Source organism: Ovis aries, chromosome 1 (genome assembly GCF_016772045.2).
Source record: "Ovis aries strain OAR_USU_Benz2616 breed Rambouillet chromosome 1, ARS-UI_Ramb_v3.0, whole genome shotgun sequence".
NCBI lineage: Eukaryota > Metazoa > Chordata > Mammalia > Artiodactyla > Bovidae > Ovis > Ovis aries.
The window spans coordinates 190,320,171-190,339,250 of NC_056054.1; the positions used below are offsets into that span (position 1 = coordinate 190,320,171).

Sequence of the window (19,080 nt, forward strand, 5' to 3'; positions counted from 1 at the left end):
CAGAAGTACAGTGGCTTGGTGGTGGTTCCCTTCCACAAAGAACTTTCCAAAGGACACCCTGAGAAATGACCTCTAGAAGGGTACACTGAAAGCCTCATGCCAAACAGGAATAAACTGCAGGGAAGCATGGTGAGTGGGCAAGAAGACCCAGAGGCAAGAAGGAAGAGTGCTTTTTTTCTCTTTTTAAGCCAAATTTTTAAAAAAGGTACTCTGTATACCTATAAAATGAAACGCTTCAAATTGTTAATTATGACCCAGGAAAGGAAAAAATAAAGTCCTCATTATAAACGTTTCTTTGAAGACCAGTCCAATACGCAGTCATAACAAAAGCACAAATAAAAGTTAAATATATACATAGAGAGTGAGCACAGGAAACAAAAAGGCTCCTTTTACTTTTGTACAAAACCACAGAACCAGGTATACCTAGAACACAGGCTGTGGCTCTGGTTGCTGGACCTTCAGGGAGACAAGGAAGATGCAGGCAATCCGTAAAACTAGTAATTAAATCAAATAGAGAGACCTGGAAACAAAAATAGTTGCAGTCTATAAGCCATCCCTTCAGTTCAGTTCAGTCGCTCAGTCGTGTCCGACTCTTTGCAACCCCATGAATCGCAGCACGCCAGGCCTCCCTGTCCATCACCAACTCCCAGAGTTCTCTCAGACTCACGTCCATTGAGTCCATGACGCCATCCAGCCATCTCATCCTCAGTCGGCCCCTTCTCCTGCCCCTAATCCCTCCCAGCATCAGAGTCTTTTGCAATGAGTCAACTCTTCGCATGAGGTGGCCAAAGTACTGGAGTTACTTAAGAACAAAAACAAATGGACCTGGGGTTTTTGAGCACAAGCATCCATTCTCCTTGCTTAACCCTGAAATAAACCTTTCTCTGCTACAAACTAACAAAAAAGGTTCAGTATTAAAAAAAAAAAAAAAATGCACAACACAGACATGTCCCAAATCCTCACTCACCTACTTAGCTTCTTGGGCCTAACTTCATTAGCGTCACCATCTATATCCGCCAATTACAGCCCCATCGGATTGCTGAGTGCTCTTTCAAAACACTTTTCTTCCCAGTAAATTGCATTATTTCATTGACTCAGTGCACAGTGACGGTTTTATTGGACTCAGCCTGAATACCTGTCCAGCAAAGCAAATGGCCTCAGAAATACACCCGTAAACATCACAACCGCTAAAAGTCACAAAAGGAAAATGGCTAGGTTTTCCCTGACCCTGAGGCTCCATGGAACACTGTTTCACCGTTTCATTATCATCAGTATTACAAGCTGCCTTTTCAACTAATAACAATATGCCACTACTTTACGTACACCTCCACAGATTGTGCTACCTAAGACTTTATTTGTATAATCTCATTCAATGCTCACAGTAAAGCTACTAAGCAGTGTGGATACTTCTGTAGAGTTGGTGCTTCTTAATAAAAGGAGAAAAGCTTGGTCAAACTAACCTACAATCACCACTTATGTTACCAAATGAGCACCTGCTGAATACATCTAGGGGGAAATGTACCATGTTTCTAATCAGCAGACCAGCACTACTGATTATTCAATAATCACCCTTCCTTGCTCATTTTCTACCCCTGAAGCAGCCATTCAAAAATGAGAAGACCATCCATTTGGGAGCAGAAACAAGCTAAATTCCCTGATATTTATAATAAGAGGTGAAAAGAACACCTGCTCTTCTGGGGAAAGAATATGGGTCCCTCTCCCATTACAACACAATGTACTGGAGCCTCCGGCACATATTACGATGCTTGCCCTTGACTTGGCTGTGATCCAGAACTTGCCAAAAATCTTGCTGAAGCAGCTGATATTTGGGAAAGGTATTGCTAAATCTACAACCTTCTGAGTTATTTATATTCTCTTCCTCTACAAAGTGAAATCACCACAAAGCAATTTACCTGGACCATATCAATTCGGCCGCCCACAGAAACACTTTCATGAGTTGAGATCCATTACTACACCCTCCGTTCCTATTGAGTATATATAGAAAACATCACCTTTTAAAGAACATTAGCACAATTTCCACAAAACAGCAATTGAAGGTATTTTCTAGTATGATCCTCAATATTCGTTATATAAAATTCCTCTTAGAAGGTACTGCCCCCAAAACACTGAAGCCTATGGATGAAATTGTATTACTCACTTTATCTGACAATATATCACACCCCACCCAGTTTCACTTTGTGCCCTGGTTTCCAGGAAGCTCGGTACTAAATTTAGCACTCAACTGTAGCCACTCTCACATAATTCAACATACGCATATCTCTTTTCACCTTTAAAAGAGAACTTTTTTCCCTATTAGTTGCTTTGCTTACTTTTCCCCCTAATTATCAAATAGTACATGGTCATTCGAGAAAATATAAAAAGTAGAGAAGGAAAAAAAAAAGCAGGAAGCAAAATAATTTCAAATGGCTTCTGATCTCTGTATTTGAAATCTGAGTTAGCTGTCTAGGCCTATACTTGATTTAACGCATATATTTATTAGCGTGTAATTTATTTTTGGAAGCAGGCAACTCCTGGCTACCCAAGCCTCAGAAAGGCTATGTTGTGTGTACATCTGTGTGCAGCAGAATGAAAAGTGAAAAGAGTCACAGAATACAAAGGCTGATGTGTCTGGAACAACAGACGCTGGAACTAGAAGGATCTTCAGGATCAGCTGTTCTAATCCCTTCATGTTTCAAATAAGGACCCCCATCCTCCCCAAGCCATGTTACTGGCTGGCCATCCTAGCACTCACCTAGTGAGCAGCATCAGTCCTCTGACTGATCCAAGTGCCAGGACTTTCACAGGGTCACATTCACTAGTGACAAAGCAGCCAAGTGTCACAAAGTACACGCCCCCGCCACACTCCCTCTTGGCTTCGATTCCCCACGGAGAGGCCAGCTGGGTTGGGTGACTCCCAGTCTGGGTCTGCCAAGTCCTGCTGGCTTTCTCAGCACTCTTGCCTGCATGCCTAGAACTCCTAGATCCCACAGTCAGGAAATCTACATCTCAAAATTCAGGTTTCAGGGGAGGTAGAAGATACACTAGAGCTCTGGTTAGCAGGCCAGCAGGGACCCGCCCAGCACTCAAAATAAAGCAGAGCTTTGGGACTTCCCTGGTAGCCCAGTGGTTAGGAGTCTGCCTTGCAACACGGGGGATGCAGGTTCAATCCCTGGTCAGGGTACAGAGATCCCACACGCTGAGGGGCAACTAAGCCCATGGGCCACAACTAGAGAAGCTCACATGCTACAATGAGGACCCAGCACAAAACACAAAATAAACAAAATAATAAAACAGAGCTTCGTCTCCACATGGGCTCAGGCCCTTGTTCATGGCCCCTGTACATCCCTGCAGCAGGATGGGGCTAGCAGGCTAGATCCAGACGGCTGGCAGTCACATCCTGAATGCCTGGGTCTCCCTGCATTGAACAGCACCCAAAGTCCCCTCCAGTATCTAAGAGGGAGGTGGGACTCTACCTGGCACAGAACAACTGGTTCACTAAGAAGGAAGAGCAATGCTCAGCGAAGCATTTAAGGAAGAGGAACGATATGGTAGACCACTTCAAAACTTAAAAGTATGAGGTTCGAAAAGGATGAAGGAACTGGAGGGCTAAACACTTTTCTGAAAGTACAGATGACTACAGTCAAGGCCAGTAGTTGGAAACACAGACTGATTTTCAAATATACCACAATAAATATACCACAGCAGTGGGTTGAATTTAAAGTATAAATATTAAATGACCCAGACCAGAGTCAAGTTTAGCTTCCTAGAAAATGCTTCCTTTCCACCGTTTCGTAAAGTGGTTCTTAAACCACCGAACCACAGGACTTTGAAGCCGGAAAGGATCGCAGCTTTTATCCAATCTAACCAACGTTTAAGAATAATTTTAAAAGCAATCCCCTAAAAATATGAATCATAAATTATATACATACCCAGTTGGCAGGAAACTATATAGAGTATATGAAAAGGGAATGGGTTGCTTTCGATAGGTATTCCAGAGGGGGTCTCCGTTTTCACTTTGATGACATAAACCCGAACCCCTAGTCCTGTAAAGTATTTCTAACATCCTCTGAAATGGCAACGTCTGAAGCCATCTAAGCTCCATTTCCCAAGGATTCTTCCAACCCTCTGGGCCCTGCTCCCTACGGCATCCAGATGAAAACACAAGTAGCACGCACAGGCTCAGAATGAAACCTCGTAGAAGAGAAATGGTGGGCGAAGTTTCCAGCACTGGCCTGCGGCCAGATGAACCCCGTAATATTTGGCACATGCTCACCCCTTCCTCATCAACTGCACCTCGCTGTGGGGCAGGGGACCCTAAGAGAAGTAACAGACACAGTCTGTGTCCTCAGAGGATTACAGTGCAGCTGGGTAGAAGGCTAAGATGGATAAGGATAAGCTAGTGTGACCTGGTGCATGGCTCAGAGGGTTGATGAAAGGCTCAGTGGAGGTGGGACACCTACATGGAGACTTAACTGATGACCAGGGGTTGGAACACAAAGGGCCCAGTGATCCACCGCTACAACCTTGCAAACACCTGCCTGTATGGGTTTTCTTGAAATGATAACTGTGTATTATCTTTGCCATTGAAAGAAACATTTTTGCAATAATAAGGAAATACAAATATAACTCTCTATCGAATGGCACAATGTTCACCATTTTATTCACCCTGGAACTGGTCTCTAACGCAAGAACACATACTGCCACGCTCAGCCTTGGTTGTGTGTGTATGTGTATATGCAGGGGAAAGCGGAAAAAGCAGGGCCTGGTGGAGAGAAAGGTCTGGAGCAGCTACCAGACCAACTATTATTTTCTTCCTTATACAAGTAAAGAAAACACATTTTAAATATGAACTTCAGCACTGAGATAAATTGTGCAGGTTGTACTTTTAACCCCCAAAACGTTGCACTGGTGCTTAAAGTCTTTCCCCGTAGCCCCTGTACTGGCTGGACATTCAGGGCTGTTTATTTCTATTCTGCATGACTTCAGAGGGTGAAGCTGGGACAGAAGCACTCACATGAGGGATGGTCAGAGGGAGGGGAGTAAGCCGATGTCCTGGAGAGAGGCGGCCAGGAGGGCTCTGGTCCTGAGGAATTTCTCTGCCTGGGGAGTGCGGTCTCTTCTCCCCCCTCCACAGCAGGGAGAGAAGACTGGCTCAAAACTGAAGTGGCAGCCATTTGGGTGTGCACAGTCACTTCTTCGGGGAGCCCCTGTCCCCCCGCCGGGGAACCCCAGGATGTTCCACTCTCCATGGAAAGAGGGGCAGTTCTTGCTTCTGACCCTGAACTGCTGGATGGCAGTTGACGCTTTCCCCAGGCTGAAAGTAGACAGACACAATTAAAATTCCACCAGCAGACTTCCAAACGTCTGAACCATCTTTGAGTGAGCTCACCTCTGACCTCTATAAAACAGACACGATTAGAAATTAGGAGCAACTGTTCATTCTTTGAAAAATTTCCTCCTGAAGCAGAGACCACAGACCCACACAAAGGCTGTTTTCAGATCTCGCAAACAAAGGCTCTGCATTTTATGGTAAAATTATCAACAAAGGAGCACAAAGAAGCTAAATATCAGACGACATGGAACCAGGTCGGTTTTGGATCACGACACATCACCCACATTCCACAAAGCTGGTCCCAGAATTTACTTAAATTTAACACAAAATTTCCACGATCTGAATGACCAACAAACCCAGGCAGCATCACACACAGCTTCTAGGCTCTATATCCATCACTCACAAATGGAATGTAAAATACTGCCCAATACACCCTTTACAGAATTGAGTCCCCCAGCCAGACCTCCCATCACTCGGGTGGGATGGTGTTGTCTTTGATGGTTTCAGCCTCTTCCTTTAGGTCATCACCAAAGTGTATCAGTTTCCCTTTGTGAAGAGTCTTCACTGATTCCTTCCACGCCATCCCCAAAGCCACCAGACCAAATGTTAACACCAGGCCATACATTAGCACCTGGTATCCGGCTTTCTGTGTCTGCTTGGATGCTCCCTGGGACTCCAGCTTACCTCTGCTCCATCTCCCATCCCAGACATCGTCTACCCATCTGCCAGATGCACCTGCCCAAATTCACTTCAATCATGTGACTGCCTTGTTCAAAAATCTTCAGTGCATTCCCCATCCCACCAAATCAAAACTGCTTGGTTTTCAAAGTGTTGGAAAATTGTGCCTAACCCCACCCACATGACTGTTCTATCCACTGCTCCTCTTGTCTGTGTGTGACTTACGTCCTCCCCAAGGGAGGCTGCTGGCCTCACCACCCACAAAGAGGCCACATTCTCTTCCTTCCTCTATCTTCGCTCACATGACCCAGGCATTGCACTCCTCAGCCACCCCTCCCACCTTGCTCAGATACACAGGCTTAGGCTCAAATCTCAGCTCTGAAATCTGTTAACTGTCTGACCTGCACACATTGGACTGATGGATTTCTCTAGCTTCAGTTTCCAAATTCCTAAAATGACAGTAATGTGACCTCATCACTTGCTGTGAGAACAGAGAGACGAAATATATTAGTACTGAGTGGGTATCTAGTCGGTGCTAGCCTTCTTTGTCTTTGCTTCTTCAATCAAATCTTGCTCATCCAGCCTGAGCTCCTTATTGAAATCCTTTGCTAAAATTGGCAAAACTTTTTGTGCTGTGCCAACTGGCACGAGAACAACCATCTGAGCTACATCAACACAAACAACACAGCCCAGCAGTCTAGCAGACCTGGTACCTAGGAGATGGCTGAGTGTGGCAGGACAGCCAATATGGTGTGGATTTGGCATGGCCATGGAATGTAGATTCCACAGGATTGGTCAGGCCACTCAGCAAATCTGCACCCTCCCCTGGTCTATACTTACAACTCAACTAACCACAGTGAGCCACAGGTGGAGCCTAAGGAACAGCGTGGTCCTCTCTGTCCCAGGACCCTTGGCTGAGCATCGTGACTCAGGATGAGGGAAGGCAGAGACCATCAGATATTTGGTTTCCCAGGACTGGACATGCATGCACGAAATAGTGTCATTAGCATAAACTCACCTAAGGTGCTGCTCTGAGAAGTCAGAGTCGTTGTTCTTCCAGGCCCATAGCGGGGAACGGTGAAATCTGTTCTCCTTGGAGAGTTATTTATTCCTCTAGCAGCTGCTGTTTCAGTTTGTAAGGTGATGTTTTCTGGAGCATCCAAAGAAGGATGGCTCTTCCTGGGGGTCTGCACCATGACGCCCTCTTTGGAGACCACTGTTGAAAAGTCCACTTGATTCTGATCAAAGGTAACGTTTTCTATTTGGGGTTCAGTGTTGCTTTCTAGCCAGTGGTTTTTTACAACAGCTGAAACAAGAGGAAAACAGATCAGTGAGAACTTATTGCTTTCTGAAAAGAGCACAAAACCTTCAGAAACGTACATAAGCACATACATCAATGGAGAAGCGGGTTCAAGGAGAATAATTTCACCTTTCTTTTTCTCCAACAGTAATTATTCTTGCAATCCAGGGGAAGAAATTAGAAAGCAACAATATTATATAGGATTAAATTTTATAATAAACAGAATAAGTGATGAAAATTGATAGAAAGAGACCAATTTGAAGTTATTGCTGACCACATGGCTCCTTGAAAAAACCATTTTTATGTTCCCATTTGGGAATGATATTTTTCTTTCTGCTTAGGATTGAGGGTGGTGTTGAGAAAGCTTTGCAGGGATGAATGAAGTCACTTCTACCTATATGAGTCAGACAAAAACGGCCAACCATTGGATCAGCAAATGTTGCAGGCAGAACCTACAGTTCAACTCAAAATATCACACACACACCCCAAAGGAGCAAGTTATCTTCTAGATCAGCCCTGTCTAAGAGGTATATAAAGTAAGCCACAAATGCAAGCCACATAAGTAACTTTAAAACTTATAGTAGCCACATTTTTAAAAGAAATGGGTGAAAACAATTTTAACAAATATTTTATTTACTCCAACATATTCAAAATAATACTTCAATATGTAATTGATATAAAACTGTTGAGATATTTTGCATTCTTTTTTTGGAATTAAACCTTTAAAGTCCAGAGAGTAATTTGCCAGCCACACTTCAAGGGCACAATAGCCACATGAGGCCATATAGACAGTGCAATTCTAGAGCAGAGGTTTTCGATATTGCCCCACTCTGACCCACTCCTACCTGAAGCAATGATGCACAGACTGGAGTTGGAGGGGTGCTGATTATAAATTCTTCCATAAAGAGATGCTGATGACCTTTCCTAAGGGAATCATTTCCTCCACAACCCCCTTGAGAATTGCTTTTTCCATGCTTCCTATTCTGTTTCCTGTAACTGATAATTAACAGAAGCTTCCTAAGGAGAAGGGCGTTTCCTAGGCATCTGAGCTCCCCTGGGGCCTAGCCCCAGACAGGCAAGGTCCACACTCAGCTAGAAATGGGATATGGAGTGGTGTTTCCAGGGCAGCCGCCAAGTACATAAGTTCAACGTGGAACTCTAGGGTTATGGACAGTAGTGAGTGACCCACACAGCATGTAACCTTTGTTCTTCCTCTCTGAGCTGCAAAGGCCAGCTGACCTCCCAAGAGGACAGAAAGGATCTGAAAATGCCTTCCCTACCCTCTTGGTCAACTTGGCACAATGAGATAAGTTATTCTCAAAAGAAGCCAGAAAAAAGTGATTGTCAGGAGGCAGAAGGGACTTAAAAACCCCTCTCCAAAACTGGTAAGCCATGAGCAAAGAGAAGGAAATGAAGTTAGCTCTATTTACAGCCTGCAGATGAGTCTGAGGCTTGACCAATGGTCAGCATGGCTGAGCTTCTGGAAGCAGCAACATCTTCTTCAGGGAGCAAGAGATGGGCGCCCCAAGATCCAATCAGCTCAAGGAATTCCAGTCTTCAAACGGAAAAGAATGGCCACATGAAGACAGGACATGGCTATCACTGAACCATGCTGTCTCCCTGGAGGGCTGGCTAAAAACAGAAGGCAGGAAAAATGCACACTATAAACAAAACTAAAAGGTAGACTATTGTCCTGCAGTATCCTGAATAACCCCGCCACGAACAGCAACTAAAAACGCTGAATAAAATGCTTTTTAAAAAATACTTCTAAACGCATTGCTGAGTTAGCAAGCAAATCTGGTGAGGTCAAAAATGAATCGAGAGCTGGAATTCAGAGAGGTGTGCTAACTCCAAAGCTGGCAGCTTCTCTGGGACACCTGCTCATCATTTGTGACCTTCAACTTCTGTCCTGATGGCCACAGGGATGCACGAGATAGGAGGGAGCCTGAGAGGAAACTCCTGTATGAAGTTGGGACCAGGGCTATACCTTGGATGTAGGGCAAGTAGAAACAAACCTGCCCTGCCGAAGAGGAGAGCAAGAAATCTGGCCCCTCAATCTTGGTTTCAGGTGAAAGAAAAATAATAACTCTCCCAAGAACTGATAACCATAAAGCTAGCCCTTATGTGGGTGTGCAGCACATACAACACCTGTGTGGTCTAAACCTCAAGCCAAGGGTATATTTAAAAGTGATCCTACAGAGATCATGATGCCAAGTGAAGTAAGGCAGTCAGAGAAAGACAAATATCATATGATATCACTCATAGCTAGAATCTAATTTTTAAAAATGATACAAATGAACTTATTCACAAAACAGTCTTACAGATATCAGAAGCAAACTTAGTTACCAAAGGGGAAACATAGTGGGAAGGGATGAATCACTAGTACAAATAAGACAGGCAACCAACCAGAACATATTGCATAGCACAGGGGACTCTACCCAATATTCTGTGATAGCCTATAGGAGAAAATAATCCAATAAAGAATGCATATTTGTGTAACTGAATCTCTTTGCTCTACACCTGAAACTAACGACATTGTAAATCAACTATACACCAAGAAAATTATTACAGATATGTTTTAAAAAGTGGTCCTGAACCTTGTGGATATACTAGAAACCACTGAATTATATACAGGCATACCTCATTTTATCGTAACTCACAAATATTGCACTTTTTTACAAATTCAAAGTCTGTGGTAATCCTGTGTCAATCAAGTCTATTGGTACCGAAAGCATTATTTTTAACTAAAATATGTACATTGTGCTTTTCAGACATAATGCTATTGTACACTTAACAGACTACAGTATATTTTAGACATAACTTTTAAATGCACTGCAAAAGCAAAAATTTCATGTGACTTGCTTTACTGTGATATTTACTTTATTGCAGTGGTCTGGAATTAAACCCACAATATCTCAAAGGTATGCCTGTACTTTAAAATGCTGAATTTTATGGTATGTAAATTATATCACAAACCACACACACACACACTGTTAATGGGGAGGAAAAAGTGGTGCTGATATACAGTGTCTCTGAGTACTTGGGAGGAACAAATGCGAATGATCTTTAGGTGAACATACCTTCACCTTATTTTTATTTTATTATTTAAAATTGGATAAAATTGGATAAAATCCTAAGGAATAAGAAATCACAGTAAAAAAAAATCACAAAATAAACAAGAAAAAGGCATTTGTGGGCAAAAGTCGGCAAACTAGACAAGCAAAGACTTCAACTACTGGAATTATCAGACAAAGAATATAAGTATATAAAGTGTGTATATATATATATATATATATATATAAAAGTATATAAAACTCCATGAAGATAAATAAGAAAAAATTGAAAATGAGAGAAAAAGACTATAAATAACGGCTAAAAATTGAAAGACATCTGCATGGAAACTCTAGAAATGAAAAAATAATAATTAAAATTAGGAAACTCAACAGCAGATTAGATACAGCTGAAAAGAGAATTAAGAATTACAAGACAGATAACAAGAGAATGCTGAGATATGAAGAGACAGAAAATATGAAAAAGAGATGAAGAGACAAGAAGATCCAGTGAGAAAGTACAACAGATATCTGACTGGAGTTCTAGGAGGGGAAACAGGAGAAGGCAATGGCACCCCACTCCAGTACTCTCGCCTGGCAAACCCCATGGACGGAGGAGCCTGGTGGGCTGCAGTCCATGGGGTCGCTAGGAGTCGGACACGACTGAGCGACCTCACTTTCAATTTTCCCTTTCACGCACTGGAGAAGCAAACGGCAACCCACTCCAGTGTTCTTGCCTGGAGAATCCCAGGGACGGGGGAGCCTGGTGGGCTGCCGTCTCTGGGGTCGCACAGAGTCGGACACGACTGAAGCGACTTAGCAGCAGCAGGAGGGGAGATGAGAAAAAAGAAGAATAGTAATATTCAAAAAAGTAATGGCTAAGAATCTTTCAGAACTGATAAAAAGTATATGTCTTCAGAATAAGGGAGTCCAACAAATCCTTAGGAAGCTAAATTTAAAAAAATATAAGCCCATATCACAGAGAAAGGGCAGAAAAATCACAAACACTAGGTCTTAAAAACAACCAGGAGGAAAAAATGACAAAGCAGCTAGGGAAGATGATAATTCAAATAACGGTTGACTTCTCAACAGCAACAATGGAGGCCACCGTGGATAGATATTTGTAATGTGCTGAGAGAGAAAAAACTGGAATTGTATACTTGACAGAATTATATTTGAAAACTGTCTTGAAACTATCTTTCAAAACAGAAACATTTTCAGTCAGATTTGGGTTAGTCAACTACGTCCACTAAAGGAAATGACGGAGAATTTATTTCAAGTAGCAAAAAAAGCCATTTTAGGTGAAAGCTATAAGGTGCAAGAAAAAAATAATGAGCAAAGCAAATGGTAAATAACTGCGTAAAACCAAAGAAGCACTGAATTTATAAAGCAGCAATTTCTCATTTGTCGGATTAAGAAGACAAGACAGAGTACACATAACACATAAGTCAGGTGGGACGATCAGAACCATGTTGTGAAGCATGTCGTGTAGGAGAAAGGTGACTTTAAGCTGTGTCGCAATGCATTTTAAAGCTGACCCTAAAGAGTAAAACTGGGAGAGCTTGGAATGATATAAAATTTCCACCAAGAGAAATCAATGACTATAGCCTAAAACCAAAACCCAAAAAAAAAAATCAATAAACAGGGACATAAGCATGCTACTTAGAGGTATGGACATAATTCTTAAAAAAACCAGTTAAAAGGGGTGAAAGTAGGAAGCAGAAAATAATAATGGTAGGAGCGGTCAGTGTTTTTTATAATAGCCATATGAAACGTACTCAATCTTTAAACCATGCATAATTTTGATAAAAATAAAAATAAAATTTTATAAAACAAGCCCCTGATGGCCCTGGCCTGGAATTCCCAAGGAACAGTATCCCACTGCTTCCCCACCCCTTAACTCTGGAGGTATCCCTACTCCTTTTATTGCAGATGAACTATTTCTCAGAAAAGGGACTCACTAACCACGTGGTGGGGGCAGGCAGAGCCCAGCCCACCCTCTCTGCTATTCAAGGTCTTGATTGTGACCGTTAAGTGCTTTGCACCATTCCAGGCTCTATCTCAGGAAAAGGAATCAGTCAAGTGCTGAAATATTTACTGACGTCCAAGGACGACTCCTTACAGAAGCCCTGGGTTGTTTAGGGTTCCTGTGGCTAAATTTTGCCTGAGGTGTGCTCCTTTTTTCAGCGCAGGTGTAAAAACCTCAGTGGGAGAACGATTCAGGGTAAAGTGAACAGGACTCTACAGGAAACCACCACATGCAGGGGCAGGTATCCGGAAAGCTGCTCTTCTTGGTGGAGAAGAGAAATCGGCTCTCGAGAAACAGAGGAGAAGGTATGCCTCAGGCCACGGAGCCTGGGCCAGCCAGACAGTGAGCAGAAGAGGCTTGCCCTACCAGAGGCACGGGCACAGCCTCTGGGTGGGAAGGGGCGTCCCGAGGCGCAGGGGGGCTGGCACTCCTCATCTCACCCATCCCTCTCCCTGGGGGGGTCAAAGGCGATTACTCAAACCCCACTCACATCCTGTGGCAACTGAGCCACACGACCAGCCTCATAACAGAGTTTAGATGGCCATTTCCCAGGTGTCTCTAGAACTGGAAATTACTGTCCTTCCCTCTGTGCTCAGCTCCTGGTGTCGGGCCACCACTTTCCCTTGTACCATGAATGGAGATTACATTAACAAGAGAGCTTTACTGCTTTGCCTGTGTTATTTTTTTCCAAGTTGACAGCTTCCACTTCTGTAATGTCTTAATGTTCTGAAACATCTGTTTGTGAACCAGCATCGTCAGGGGTGCTAGCACTGCCTGCGAGTAGCATCTCCTAATTAGCAGCTGCTACAGAGTCGACTCCTCGCCCCCCAACCCCCTGATCTGAGCATTTTTGGCTCGCACTGCTCCTGAGCAGCAGAGTGGGTGTGTGTGGAGAGCCTGCCGTGTCATCCACAGAGGCAATTTCCTCCAGGCAGCCCGGCCACCCCCGCCCCCGAGGTACCACCTACCGCTGCGGCCGCCCCAAGTCAAGTGTTGCCAGCTACACCCTCTGCTTCTGGGGCACAGAGTTGAAGCACAAGTGCCTTATGTTCATTTCCCTCCACTTAGATTCAGATCTCATGCCACAGTGCTAAGTGTTTTCACCTGTGTTAGCTCACTCAACACACGTGACAGCTGGTCAAGCGGGTGTCATGGCACATGAGGGCGACTAAGGGGTAAAGATTGATTGTTCAAGGTCACAGCTCAACAGCAGAGAGAAAACAATCAACGCAGGTCTCCTTCCATCACACCTCAGCCTATTCGGTGACACTGGGCCTTCGAGGCACTAACCAACAAGCAGGGCCAGAGGAAGTCTCACCAGCCTCCACACTGTAGCCTTCAGCCCAGCTGCACTCCCAGCTTCTAAAAGCAGTGAGACAGTGCCTATCACGTGGGCTCTGGAATCGGACAGACTTGGCCTGGCAGCAGCTGCGTGTTATTAGCTGGAAGACTGAACAGAGGACATCTAAATTAGCTTCTAACTCAAGAGATGAATTTCATGAGTAATGAAAAGGATGATAATAAAGAAGGAGTAGCGGAGAGATGGAGGATGAATTTATCCCAGGAGGAAGGGCAAAGGGGCGGCAGGTGAAGGGGAAAGCAGGGCAAGGACTGAACTGAGCGGAGAACTAGAATTGGGTGGGAGGAGAAGAGCCAGTGAAAGAGACACAGATGACAAGGGAAGGACAGGATGACATTGAAGGCAGGAGTCAGGAAGGCAGTGTGTGCAGAGATACAGCAGAGAGAGGCCACAGACAGCAGGGCTGCAAAAAGGCCACAGTCAACTGAAGTTCCCAGGACTTTGGTGAGTGTTGCTTGGAAGATGGAAGGTGAAGGTCAGAGGGCTAGGGGTTAAAGCTCCCCAGGGAGAGGCTCTGCGAGGTCAATAAGACACTGAGCCCTGAGCGCAGTCAGCTGTGGGATTCCCCGTTCTTGCCACCTTTTCTGGGATTCTCAACCTGGGAACGCTCTTCAGAGCACTGCGGAGCTGGGTGCCTGTATCTGCATGGTTGTATGTGCCAACGTGGCTTCTTAAAACTATGATAGCAGTTTCTTTGTAATTTTCAAAGACTTTCCTAAAATTCAATTGCTCACACAGGGAGGGAAGAAATGAGACTTTATCAGAGAGAGACTGTGAGTCCCTTCTCTTTTCAATTCCTTTGGCTGGAAACCACAAGAGGAGGAGGATATTGTTCACAAGAACTTTAAGGGAGAAGGAAACTAGGCTCCTATTCTCAGAGGTGTTATCAAGAAATCTCATACATTCACAATCTGCAAAGTACTTTTTATGGGATAACTTTGGGAGAGGGGGCTAAATTATCCTATTAGAGCCTGACACTGAGTGCAGTAGGATAGGAATTGTTACCCCATTTTACAGAAGAAAAGGCTGAGGCTCAGTATCAGGGTCACTTGCCCAGAATAACCCAGACAATAAGTGTCACAGTAGAGACGAGAGGCCAGCTCTTTCACTCCAGTCTTTCCTAATTAACGCACCTACGTGAACACCAGTCAGGACAGAGAGCAGCTCAGCCAGCTCTTCCCAAACTATGTAATGTCTGGTGTGTGATCTGTTTCACTAGCTAGCACCCAAGGGCTTTTATTTGCTCTGGGCAGTTGGGAATTCGGCTGTGTGGTCTTTGGTGCCCTCATCCCTCTTCAGAGGTGATCTCTGTCCTCAGGAACCTCAGCAACCAACTACTCTGGCCCTCACATGACAGGACTGAGGCCCAAGAGGGGCAGTAACAGTTCTAAGTCCACAATTCAGTCAGTGCCATTTATGAGCTTTTAAAAATATGTTGACTTTCACACTCAATAGGATAGAGATTATCCAAACAAAATGAAAAACAAGAAGTGTTAGCAAGGATATGGAGACATTGGGATCCTTGGTGCTTTGCTGGAGGGAATATAAAAGGGTGTAGCTACTGTGGAAAATGGTTTGGTGATTCCTCAAAAACGGACACATATAATTATCATACGACCCGGCAATTCCACTGCTAGGCATCCATACAAAAGAGCTGAAAGCAGGGAATCAAGATGCCAGATACGTGTACACGCATGTTCCCAGCAGCGTTATTCACAGTAGCCAGAATGTGGAAGCAGACCAAGGGCCCGTCATCAGGTAGACGGATAAACGAAGGTGGTGCACGCATGCGACGGTATATTACTCAGCCTTACAAGGGATGGAAACTCTGACACACATCACACCATGGTGAAACCTGAAAACATTCTGGTAAGTGAAATGAGCCAAACTCAAAACGACAAATACTACACAATTCTGCTTCTTTGTGGTACCTAGAATAGATAAAGTCATACAGAGAGAAAGTAGAATAGAGGTTAGTAGGGGCTGGAGGGAGGGAGGAATAGGAAGTTAATACTTGATGAGTTTCTGTTTAGAAAATGAAAAAGTTCTGGGAATGAGTGGTGGTGATGGTTGTACACCACTGTGAATGTGACAAATGGCACACTTAAGATGGTAAATTTTATACTACGAATGGTGTGCGTGCTCAGTCACTCAGTCGTGTCCGACTCTGCAACCCCAGGGCCTGTAGCCCACCCGGCTCCTCTGTCCATGGGATTCTCCAGGCAAGAATGCTGGCGTGCGGAGCCATTTCTTCTTCCAGGGGATCTTCCCGGCCTAGGGATCGAACCCACGTCTCCTGCATCTCCTGCACTGGCAGGTGAATTCTTACCACTGAGCCACTGGGAAGTCACGTGACATATTTTTTCACAATAAAAAAAATACATATGTTTACTGAGCATCAGCCACACACAAGACACTGGAATCTTGCGTCAAGGAGCTTCAAGAAAGCTGAACTATGGAAATAAATCCCTCTGGTGCTGCTGAGATGATGGCCCAGTGAGGCAGAGCGGGTGCTGGGGGAGTTTGGAAGGTGCGGAGCTAAGACCAGAACCCCACCCCCCCTCCCCGGCTGCTGCCCCCTCCTCCAATCCCAGGCCTTCCACAGCAGGGCCCTGGTGGCCTCATGGCCTGCACCCCAGGAATCCTCCAGATGAGGGGGATTTCAGGCCGGATGGCCAGTGGCGGGATGCTCTGGGACCGGCAGGAACCTTGGGGGTGTGGGGGGAGGGTGGCTGCAATCTCACCAGCAAGGCAGCCGCCTGCTCAGCTGGGACACTCTGGGCAGTGTTTTGAAATGCTGCTGCGGATGTAATGATTCTGGGTGGAGGACGTTTAGGAGCCAAATGAGTTTGTGTGAACAAAAGACTCAGCTCTCAATCTGGACTGTCCAGGGCTCTCGGGGAGTTTCGTTTCCTTCCTTGTTCTTACCCTGAAAGGAGCAGCCCCAAGAAAAACCATACACATTGAGAAGTGTTTGGACTCAAGATCCGATGATGTGATTTTTTTAAAAGATTCCCCTGGAAAGGCCTCCTGTCATGAGAAGCATGAACTTTACAAGGCACATTATCCTCCCCTCCCAGTGAAAGAGTCAGCTTTTGTCCAGCTGACCATCCTCCGGGGACAAAGGCAGGCCTGCGGGACTGACCGAGAGTCCGCCTGACCTGGAGCCCACCCGGGACTGGGATCAGGCTTCCAGAGAGGGAATCGCCCCTGAGGTGGCCTCGGGGGGTGCTAAGGAAAGAGGCTGCCTATCTATGCAGGAATGAAAGATGAAGGACCTTGGTGTGACCTCATGCTCCTTGCTTTAAAAATAATTCTACAGGTTTAAGGGGGAACCAAGACCTTTAGAAGGACAAAGGTCAGAAGATTCCCATTGATTATATAAGTAAACAAAAGGCTTTCTGCAGGGAGCCTGTATACCTTGTGCCTTGGTGTTCTTTGTCCCGCTTTACCCTCTGAAAAATAAACATGCACAGAGGAGCTGACATGGAGGCTCCTTAGCAAAGATGCCTCTCTGAGAAAGAGGCAGAAGCAAGCGGCGCCTGGAGGCGAAGGTTCGGGGTGGGGAGCCGGCCTCCTTGCCTCCCGCGTGGCCACTCTGCCATTTGCTCACACCCAGAGAGGAAGCCTGGTGGCAGGGCTCCACCAAAGGAGGCCTGCCAGGTTAGCGAAACAATAAAGAGGCAAGGAAAACATCCTGGTTCCGAGGAGGAAGGGGGAGAGGCACGGGGAGGGGGCAGGAAGCCTGGGCGCTACCGGGGCGGCGGGTGGACTGAGCCAGACGCCGGCGCCTTTACAGTCTGCAGTCCCGTCACTCCACCGGCCTACGGGAGGCGGTCAGGCCTCCGAGGGAACCAGAGAAGCATCATCTGTCCGGAAAGTTTACAGGGTTAGAAAATGTACACATCAGACCCACGCTGGGGCCTGGACTGCAGAAGAGAAGAGGCGGTCGCCGTGCTCACTGCCTCTCGTGGGACCAGGGTGGGGGGCTCGGCGTGGGCCCACTGGGAGCCGGCAGGGGCAAAGGAAAACCAATTTGGGGAGATAAATTAGAAGTTTACTAACAGCCTTTTAAAATTAAGGTTGAGAAACCTGACACTCGATTCAAATAAAACCAATACTTGAAAAATCACCTGCCACAGCCAGTGAAAAACAAAGTAAAATGGAGAAGAAAGGAATGGGGCTGAAAAGAGAAATAAGACAAAGGGGAGAAACTTACAGAGGGAGGGAGAGAGAAACCCAGGGGGAATTTTTTTAAAAGATGCCCACCGGAGTAGGGTAATTATTGGTTATTATTACGGCAGCCCAGATGAGGGGAACACTGGCTTCCAGCAGGCACGTGCCAGCACTTCACAGGGACCATCCCAGCTAATCCTCTTGGCAGCCCTGGGACGTAGGCACCGTTAATAGCCCTGTTTTCTGATAAAGATACTGAGGCGCAGTGAGATAAGTAAACTGGCCAAGGTTACATGGCAAATAGAATCCCTAGACATCAACCCAGGTCTGTCCAACTCCAAAGAAAGACTGATTAAAACGATGGAAATAAAGAATGAAGGTTAGAAAAGGAAGAAGTGAAACAAAGACACCTGTGAATGGGAAAGCGGGAAAGGGCTGCGGCAGACCTCCTGCCTCCAGGACGTCCGCCAAGGGACCCGGGCTCCACGCTGCAGCTTCACTACCCGAATGGGATGGCACACCACGACAGCTGGGGTTGCCCACCATCAGAATGGAGTTATGTGAACTTAACTCCATCTGATTAACAAGTGATGCGATTCAGGAGGAGGAAGGAAGAAAGGGAGGAAGGGAGGATGGGAGGAAAGAAGGCAGGCAAGAGTCCACAATGATTAGCCGGGAGTGAGGAAAGGCAGCGAAACAAAGATGACGGGGGTTTTCAACGTGCATTGGAGAGATTAACAGGACCATCATCAGGCAAAGGGAGGCCAGGTCTAGGGGAGCAAAAGGGCGACATGTCTGCGTTTATGACTGCTATCTGAGGTGCTGGAAGTGAAGCAAGATAAATGTGTGGATGTCTGACTGCTGGCTGAAGGCATGGAACTGGGTTTCCGCAGAGAAGACGGGTTGTATGGGAACCACCCCCTCAGTGAAAACAGGTGAAGCCCTGCTGTCTCCTCTCCAAGCCTTCCTTCCTGCCATCCTCCTACCTAGAATACCCCGCTATCTTGCCCTTGGCTTTCTGGCAAAAGCTGACTCATTTCTCATGCCCAGCCCAGGGACTGCCACCTCCAGAAAGCCTTCCCAAAGACAACTCTCTCCCTCAACACTACTGTTTTACTTTTTTATACAAGTAGTAACTTACATGATCCCATTTCT

The 19,080-nt window shown here is 45.6% G+C and overlaps 1 protein-coding gene across 3 annotated transcripts in view; it reads right to left on the minus strand.

Moving 5' to 3' along the window:
• The window catches only part of HEG1 (heart development protein with EGF like domains 1), an 83,976-nt gene that overhangs the window by 54,642 nt on the left and 10,254 nt on the right, over positions 1–19,080 (minus strand). For 2 of the 3 annotated variants that reach the window (XM_060404377.1, XM_027956598.3), the window contains exons 2-3: positions 7,029–7,316; positions 5,015–5,314 (exon numbers count right to left, since the gene is read on the minus strand). In XM_060404377.1, the coding sequence (XP_060260360.1) occupies positions 5,015–5,314; positions 7,029–7,316 (588 nt within the window). The remainder of the gene's footprint in view (positions 1–5,014; positions 5,315–7,028; positions 7,317–19,080) is intronic. The other variant, XM_060404378.1, reaches the window with a different exon arrangement.